Below are 9,542 nucleotides of genomic sequence, written 5' to 3'. Positions count from 1 at the left end.
TGAACCACCAGCCCACTCTCCAGAACAGCCCGACCCTGCACCCGACCACACTCCTCAGATAGATGATCGGGTTGACACTCCAGTAACTCCGCCTCTTGCAGACAAACCGGGAGGAGAGAAACAGAAAGAAAGAAGATTCATCCTTCCACCCTACAAGCCACCCTTGCCATTCCCTGGACGATTTCACAAGGAACTTCTGGAGAAGTACAAAGCACTGTTCGAGAAACAGATGCAAGATCTTGAACTCCGCATGCCTCTAATGGACGCTTTCACCCTGATACCTCCTTACCAGAATTTCCTGAAGGATGCAGTGATGGAGCGGATCAAACAAGTACAAGGGATGGTCATACTCAATCATGAGTGCAGTGCCATAATCCAGAGGACTGCTTCACCTAAGAAACTGAGCGACCCGGGATCGTTTACCTTACCTTGCTCGATCGGACCACTGAAGTTTGGAAGATGCCTTTGCGATTTGGGGGCATCTGTCAGCCTAATGCCACTAATTGTAGCCAAACGTCTTAGATTCGAGAAATTCAAGCCTACCGACATCCAACTGGTTCTAGCAGATCGAACTACGAGGTTGCCAAGCGAAGTTCTGGAAGACTTGCCGGTCAAGGTAGGGTCAGTAGATGTACCAACCGACTTCGTGGTTTTGGAAATGGATGTGGAGCCAAGGGATCCGCTTATCTTAGGACGACCATTCCTAGCCACCGCAGGGGCAATGATTGATGTAAGAAACAGAAAGATCGATCTGAAGCTCGGGGAAGACCTCACTATGCAGTTTGATATTCGGGAAACTATGAAAAAACCTACTATAGCTGGTCAAACCTTCTGGATAGAGGAGTTAGAAAAACTTCATGAGGAGGCATTTGAGGAGATTGCAATCGGGGATTGTTTACAAATAGAACTGACAAATGATGGTAAGGAGGGATTCGTGCATCAAGAAAATGAGCTCTACAAGGAGCTGCTTGATACTTATCGAGAGGTAATCGAACCAGAGCTAAGTGAGGACATGAGGGAAGCTGAAAGAGAGGGAGTGATGCTCGACAACAGAAGCTCGGACATGTCAGTAGTCACCTCCTACGACATGTCGTGCAGTTGCTTAACACCAGCCCACCCAGACGCTAACACGATCGCCCCATCGAGTAGGATGATCGAGCACAACCTCGAGCAACAACTCCAAACCACTGATGATTGGTCCGAGTCTAACGCGCCAAAAGTAGAACTCAAACCTCTTCCATCTGGGCTAAGGTACGCTTTCTTAGGACCTAATATAACCTATCCAGTGATCGTCAATTCTAGCCTGCCTGAAAAGAAATTGGATTTGCTTTGCACTCAATTAAGAAACTATAGGAGAGCAATAGGCTATACTTTAGATGATATCAATGGTATATCCCCTGATCTTTGCACCCACCGGATAAAACTTGAGGAAGAAACGTACTCTAGTGTGGAAACTAAGCGTCGGCTGAACCCGAACATGAAAGAAGTGGTGAGAAAGGAAATTCTGAAGCTGCTCGATGCTGTAGTTATCTACCCTATTTCTGATAGCACTTGTGTGTCCCCGGTGCACTGCGTTCTGAAGAAAGGAGGAATCACCGTCATCAAAAACGAGAAAGACGAGCTAATTCCCACAAGAACGATAACTGGTCATCGAATGTGTATTGACTATAGGAAGCTTAACGCAACCTCGAGGAAGGATAATTTCCCCTGTCTTTCATCGACCAGATGCTGGAACGACTGGCTAACCACCTTTACTACTGTTTCCTTGACGGGTATAGTGGATTTTTCCAAATCCCAATTCATCCTGCTGACCAGGAGAAGACAACCTTCACATGCCCTTATGGTACCTTTCCAAAGATGCATGACATCTATCTTCTCGGATTTAATAGAAGAAATGGTGGAAGTTTTTATGGATGACTTTTCAGTATATGGAGCTTCTTTCACATCCTGTCTGTCAAACCTCTGCAAGGTGCTGAAAAGGTGTGAAGATCTCAGAAAAGGGGATAGAGGTCGACAAGGCTAAGATCAAAGTAATGGTTCAGCTGCAACCTCCTAAATCGGTGAGAGATGTCAGAAGTTTTTTAGGGCACGCAGGGTTCTATAGGCGATTCATTAAAGACTTCTCTAAGATCGCACGATCGTTAACGCGGCTCCTTTGTAAGGAAGCAGAGTTTACTGTCGACAAGCACCTAACTGGGACCATCCCTTTGAGATTATGTGTGATGCATCAGATTATGCTTTGGAAGCAGTACTGGGTCAAAAAATAGATAAAAAGTTCCATGTGATCTACTACGCCAGCAGAACCATGGACGATGCCCAGACGAGGTATGCGACAACTGAAAAGGAGCTCCTTGTTGTGGTTTTCGCGTTTGAGAAGGTCAGAAGCTACCTAGTCGGTTCGAAGGTGATTGTCTACACGGATCATGCTGCCCAACGAAATATTTACTCAAAAAAGGACACCAAACCTAGGCTCCTCTGATGGATCCTTCTTCTGCAAGAATTTGACATAGAGATCCTGGATAAAAAAGGAATTGAAAACGGGGTAGCAGACCATCTATCCAGAATGAGAATCGAACATCCACTCCCAATAGATGACTCAATGCCCGAAGAAAGACTGATGCACATCGCCTTCTTGGGAGAAATGAGCCACACGATCGGACACACGTTAGCTTACTCGACCCCCGAGTCTACCAGGTCGATCGAGTTAATGGCAATCGAGTCGGCTGAGCTACCATGGTACTCAGATTTTGTGAAATACATGGTGTGTGGGGAAATTCCTAAGGACTATGACGCTCATAGAAAGAAGAAGTTCTTCAGGGATGTCAACAACTACTACAGGGATGAACCTTATCTTTACAAGAAAGGGACGGATGGCCTGTTCAGACGATGTATAACAGAGGAGAAAGTCCGAGGAGTACTAGAGCACTGTCATGGGTCCGCCTATGGAGGACATTTTGCCACCTTTAAAACAGTCCAAAGATACTACAAGCTGGTCTTTGGTGGCCATCAATGTTTAAGGACGCACAGCTCTTCATAGCACAATGTGATTCGTGCCAGAAAAGGGGTAACATAGGTCGAAGGAATGAAATGCCTCAGCAGCCAATCTTAGATGTCGAAGTTTTCAATGTCTAGGGAATAGATTTCATGGGACCTTTCCACCCACCCTCAAATGGAAACATGTACATCCTAGTGGCAGTCGGCTATGTCTCAAAGTGGGTAGAAGCAATCGCCAGCCCGACAGATGATCACAAGGTCATAATGAAGATGTTCAAAAGCATCATTTTCCTGAGATTTGGAATCCCAAGAGTAGTGATCAGTGATGGAGGAACCCACATCATCAACACGGTTTTCGATGGCTTGTTGAGAAAGTACGGAGTCAAGCATAAAGTCGCGACAGCTTATCACCCACAGACCAGCGGACAAGTGGAAGTAAGCAACAAACAGATCAAAGCGATATTAGCCAGAATCGTGGGAATCACAAAAAAAGATTGGGCATTCAAGTTGGATGATGTGTTATGGGCTTACAGGACCGCTTATAAAACACCGATTGGAAGGACCCCTTTCCAGCTTCTTTATGGAAAAAAACTGCCATCTTCCGGTCGAGGTTGAATACAAAGCAATGTGGGCGACCAAGCTGCTGAATTTGGACATAAAGACTGCTCAAGAGAAGAGAGTAATGGATCTCCACGAACTCGATGAGATACGACTAGAGGCCTATGATAATTCAAGAATCTACAAGGAAAGAACCAAAGCTTTTCATGACAAGAAGATCCAACACAAGGATTTTAAAGCTGGGGACAAAGTCCTTTTGTTCAACTCAAAGCTTCGGCTGTTCCCTGGGAAGCTCAAGTCAAGATGGTCAGGACCCTTCGAAATTAAAAAGGTTCTGCCCTATGGAGCGGTGACTTTACTAGGAAAAGATGAGACAAAATTTACTGTGAATGGGTAGAGAGTGAAGAAATACAGGGCAAATAAGAACACAGAGGTGGGATCATCTCTGCGTCTCGTCGATCCCGCGCCAGTCTGAGCTGAACTGAAAGTCAAGCTTAGAGACTATAAACAAGCTCACTTGAGAGGAAATCCCAAAGGCAGGTTTGTAAATACAATTTACAGTTTAAAGTCTTTTCTCTGTTAAGTGCTTTCGCCCTACCCGTTGAGCTACGCGGTACCCCCCTTGATCAACCCCTCGGATGCTTGTCCGAGTAAGTCGTCCGTGCATATCACCGAGCTCTTTGACGAGCAAACACCGGCACCTGCTGAAGCCGGAGACGACCCTGGCTACACGTTGGTGAGTATGGAGGCTGCTGCAACCTCCTTCTTCACCAACCCATGAGGTAACAATTTCATCCGATATTCGTAAATGACATTGCATTTAGTTTATTTCATCTTGTGTGATTCTTGGATTCTTTTTCCAACTTTTATTTACAAAGAGACTATGTAATTTAAGTTTGGGGGAGGGTCCAGAATATTTTTAACTTTGTGTTTTATTTTCTTAATTTTCTTATTTTTAATTTTTGCATGCTAGTTTTATTCATTTGAGTCTGCATCTATGTGCATTGAAAAACCCAAAAAACTTTGAAATTTTTTGAAAAAAAAGAGTGCTCATGTAGTTGCATTCACATATTAGGATTGAATCTAGTTTGTTTCATATAGGATTGCTGCATATGCATCTTAGGGGACAATGATTAAAATTACCTTGTTTTAAATCAAACCTTAGGATTGAAGCTATAACCCTTAATCACAGTTCTATGGAGTTTTTGAAGACTCAGCCAGCTGAAGCAACCACAGAGCCACTCTCAACCACACTTCCTGCAACAGCTCCACCTTCAAATCTGGTTCTCTCTCCATCTCCAAACAGTGATGCTTTTTAGGTTAACTTCTCACCCTCCAATTTCATAGACCTAACTAATGAGCTTGTCTCTTTTGTTGAGCTTGTCTCTTTTGTTGAACTTGTCTCTTTTGTTGAGACCCATGTATACTGGTATGCATTTGTCTCTTTTGGTTTGTATATTTGTCTTGTGAGAAACTTGGTATGCATTTGTCTCTTTTGGTTTGTATTACGAATCATCGGTTAATATGAATTTATTGTCTCAATCTTGGTTTTGTTGTATTTACAATATTGGTTTCATAATATTTTGAGAAACAGGTACCAATTTAAATTTAGAACATTTACAAATTTGTTTTCCACAAAACATTAGTCGCTAAACAGATGTAATTTGGGGCATAATAGAATAGTAGACAAATAGTCGTAAATCAATAGCAAGTATGTTATGACTACTTTACGACTACAAGCAAAATTAATGTATATCATGATTAGTCGTAAATCCGTCGTAACCGAGTCTTCAAATGTTACGACTACACTACGACTCCTTTACGACTGCCTATATAACTGCTGGTTAATCGTAACTCTGTCGTATCGTAGTCGTAACTGTTTACTACTCTGTTACGACTATTTTTACGACTAAAGAATTTTGTCGTAAAGTAGTCGTTAAATAACGACTATTTTTACGACTAATTCTTTTACTGACTAAGGATTTACGACTACACGTTTTAGTCGTAACTGAGTCGTAAACAGCAAATTAGCGACTACTTAAAGACTCTTACTGCAGTCGGGAATGGGCTGTTTTCTTGTAGTGGTACCCAAAGTCGGTGGTGGAAGCAGCTGGAAGTGGATAGGGATCACGGTGTCGCGACACATGGGCGGACACTAATCTCCCTCCGGGCAGCGACACATGGCGGATAGGGACGATTGAGCTTATCCAAAACAATATCCCCTCCTATCGGATAAGCATCACCTCCGATTAATCCTGGCCGTCCATTTCAGCAGCTTGCCTAGCAGCTAACGGACGCGGACGTGCGGTATGCTGGCGAACGCGGACGGTACGTGGACGGACGCGTACGGCCATCGGCCAGAGACTTTACCACCGTACCAAAAATCTAATTCCTCCGTTCGTCTTCAATTTTTCTTGGACCAAAAGCTTTGTATTCATCCTTAAATACTTTGGCTTAGCCTAAAAAATTATTTCTCCCTTGTCCTCATATTCGTGCACGATAGCCATCCCTCGGCCATTGCGCATAAATTCTAGGCCCCAGGGAGGGGTATTACAGATGTGAACAACCTGTGCCAGTTGCGCACTCTAGAGCGGGGCTTAAGGTAGGGACGGTTGCTTTACAAGTTTGTACATCCAGAGGTCGGTCCCTCTAGATTTCTCCTGCTTTGCGTCTAGTTGACAAATATCTTGAGGGGTGAACATGTTGAGTTCATACCTTCCACGGACACTCTGTACGAGTCTGGGGATGAGGTGCAACGGGTAGAGGTTGCAGAAGCAGGAGCTGATCCGATGGAGAAAGACGCTGTTGAGTACCGCCCTGAGCAGTTCCACTTTGAGGAGTACTCAGAACCATGAATGTCCAAAGGGGTCAGAGCTGCTCATGAGCGCCTCAACAAGCTTCAGCGATGGGGGAAGGCAAGAGACAAGGTGCTCAGCAGCTTCACCAAGACCTTCACTAACTGCATGCGGAAGTTCAGCTGCTCGACATCTACCACTGCCATCCCTAGGTCTATCCCCGAGGACATCAGACCCATGCAAGTTCGTGCTTCAGCAAGCCTCGAGCGAACTCACCAACGAACACCTTCATCGGTCCATTCTCCAGCTCGCCAATCTTCATATGTCTCCCGGCAGCGTCAGCCTACACCCGTCCCTTCACGCCACTCGTCCCATAAATCTAGGGAGAGAAGGGGACAAGGTTCACGCAGTTCCAGAGCCTCCGCAAGTCGTCGATCTGCGCGTCGTTCTGCAGCTCAAGCTGAGAAGGAGGTTGAGCAGCGAGAAGAAGCTCAAGGTGATTATCAGGATATGCAGGAAGTTGAGCAGCAGGTCGAATATCAAGGCGATCATCAGCCTACCGAGGTGGTAGTATCGGACCATGGTGAGTCTAGAGTCGATGACATGTAGTGCGATGAGCAGCCAAACACAATTCAGAACACGCAAGCGGTTGAGCAGCACTTCGACCAACCAGCTGAGGTCACACCAGCGGATCCAGCACAAGGTGAGGAACATAGTCAGTACCACACTCCTCCTTGGGCGAGCACCGACTCCTTCTATTACTGAGGTACTCCTACCTTTCCTTTGTGTATATCATTTCATTCATGCATTGTTTGCTTTGTGATTCTTAAATCCTCCTGCAAATTTTTTGTACACAAGAGACTGTGTAATTTAAGTTTGGGAGAGGGTTTGAGATGATGTATCTGATGTTCTTTTTTGTGATTATTATTTCAAATTTTTGCATCATATCATGTTTGAGTATGCATTCATCTATTTGCATAGAAAAACCAAAAAATTTGAAAAATTTTCAAAAAAAAAAATCTCCACAAAAACAGAGTGTTCATGTAGTTTAAACTTGCACATTAGGATTGAGTCTAGTGTCATTCATATAGGGGTGTTGCATTTAGCATAGGGGTTTATGATGATTATAACCTTGTAAGCATGTTGGATTCAGTAGGATAGGATCAAGGCTCTTGTTATTAGTTCTTTGATGCATGTTGATTGAACTTGAAAATGTAAGATTGAAGCATGTTTTGAATTAACATCACTCCCTATCTATCTGAACCTAATCCTGACTTGCAATTATCTTGTTATGCATTGAAGTTGAACTCATGGATACCATACACATACTTGGATTGTCTTTCACATTTTTATCACCCTTGTCGATCCAAGTAGCTGATTCCCATCTTTGGAACAGTTTCCCGCACCCTTAACCAACCATTCTTTCAAGCCAATTGTATTCTTGAGTGTCAAGCCTTTTCCGAGTTGAGCTTGTTGGAAAGTGTTAGGTTCTAACCGACAAGAGTAGGATCCGGTGTAGTTGTAGTTCGCGTTATCCGGACTAGTAGGACTAGGTGAGAACTCGATTTTGGGGATTGGGTATTGATTTGTGCAGAAAAGTAAAGGGTAGAAAGTTTTAGGGAGGGGGATATGTTTCCAAAGTTTACAAGTCTAGTAAAGGATTTGGGTTGAGCAAAGTAAAAAGATTTATTAGTTCTGGGCATAAAATATAAAAATTAGACAAAGAAAAGAAAGTGAAAATACTTAAGATGTTCATAGTCTTTAGAAGAAAAGAAAAAAAAAACCATAGTGATAATAAAGGTTTCCCAATCCACTAGAATGAAAAGAAGTGAACTCCTCCTAATACAAGTGTAAAAAGTTTGAGATGATGTTTCTGATGAAGGGTAGAGATAGGACCAACTTTTGGGTTAGAATGTTAGGACTGAGTTTCCTTGGGGACCTTGGGTAGACAGGGCACTGCTCTTATATGTATCAGTTGGATTCAACCTTTAGCCTTCTTTTGAGCTCAACTCCTTTTCGTGAGAGAACCTTATTTTGTATTGACAAAACAACTTGAGAAGGAGACCATCTTCGTCTTTGACCTTTCATCCTAGCCAAATGAGTTCAATGACATTGCATAGCTTGATTCATGGTTCTCTGTTAATAAATGTTAAAGGGGGTGATTGATAGGATTGCATGTGTAGATTAAACAAATGAAATTCTTTCACCATGCATCATAGAACTAAAAACAAGGACCTTGATTCTAACTACTCTATTCAGCATGTTTTAGGTTCTGAGACCCCATTCTCATACCTCTTCTCCATACTTTGTTCTTGATCGTTTGCTTGAGGACAAGCAAAGAATAAGTTTGGGGGAGTTGATATGTCTATATTTTATCTCTCCTTAGCGTGTATTTATCATGCATTTAGCTAGGATAACTGACTGTTTTACATCGTTTTCTAGTCTTGCATACATTGTGCATTTCGGAGTATTTCAGGTATCTAGGAGACGTCGAAAAAATCACAAGTCTAGCTGCACCAATCGATGCTCCGTATGACACTTTTCAGGAGATTACTGAACCGACGCTCTACCTTGTCGTTTTAAGTTTTAAGGTTTTCCATGTTGGACTACTATAAATACGTTTTGTTAAGTCTTCGTTGGACATCTTATCTTTTATCTCGTTTTCCTTTTGTTCTTTTCCGAGAGTTTTTACCTAGCCACCATATACATTCTGAGACTTTGTAATCCGACATCTGGGAGATTATTGAGTACTGGCATTTGATTTCTTTTACAAGTTGTTCATCTCATTTTTACCTATCTAAGAATGCTTGTTTCAATGTTTTCTGGGTTTGCATCTTTGGTGATGATTTCCAGATCTGAGTAGTATTAGAGTTCTTGGAGATGGGATAGACTAGGTGGAAGATCTTAGGATGTAGAGTGTTTAAGCTTTGATTTTTATGATTCCCTTCTGGACTAGTGTTAGAAATACTAGTTTCTTTTTGATCAATTGGAACTAGGTTCGAGACATTTCCACACCCAAAAGGTGTTTGATGAAATGTCTGACCAACTAGTGCCATAGAGTTACGTTCCTAGCCTAAGAGATTAGTTGTCTAGGATGTTTGTTGACGTGAATGAACTTGTTTGTCATGCCTACTCAACCATGTTTCTCTAGCGAGAGCTGGGTATGGAAGTGGTTGAGTCTGAGTAGCTTTTGCC

At 42.9% G+C, this 9,542-nt stretch overlaps 1 protein-coding gene across 1 annotated transcript; it reads left to right on the top strand.

The window, feature by feature from the left end:
- On the top strand, positions 3,620 to 6,407 carry LOC104753471. Its single transcript, XM_010475721.1, has 2 exons — positions 3,620 to 3,883; positions 6,228 to 6,407. The coding sequence occupies exons 1-2, from the start codon at positions 3,620 to 3,622 to the stop codon at positions 6,405 to 6,407; spliced, it is 444 nt and encodes a 147-aa protein (XP_010474023.1).

Source organism: Camelina sativa, chromosome 16 (assembly GCF_000633955.1).
Source record: "Camelina sativa cultivar DH55 chromosome 16, Cs, whole genome shotgun sequence".
NCBI classification, from domain to species: Eukaryota; Viridiplantae; Streptophyta; class Magnoliopsida; order Brassicales; family Brassicaceae; genus Camelina; species Camelina sativa.
This window is presented reverse-complemented; position numbering and strand designations above follow the sequence as displayed.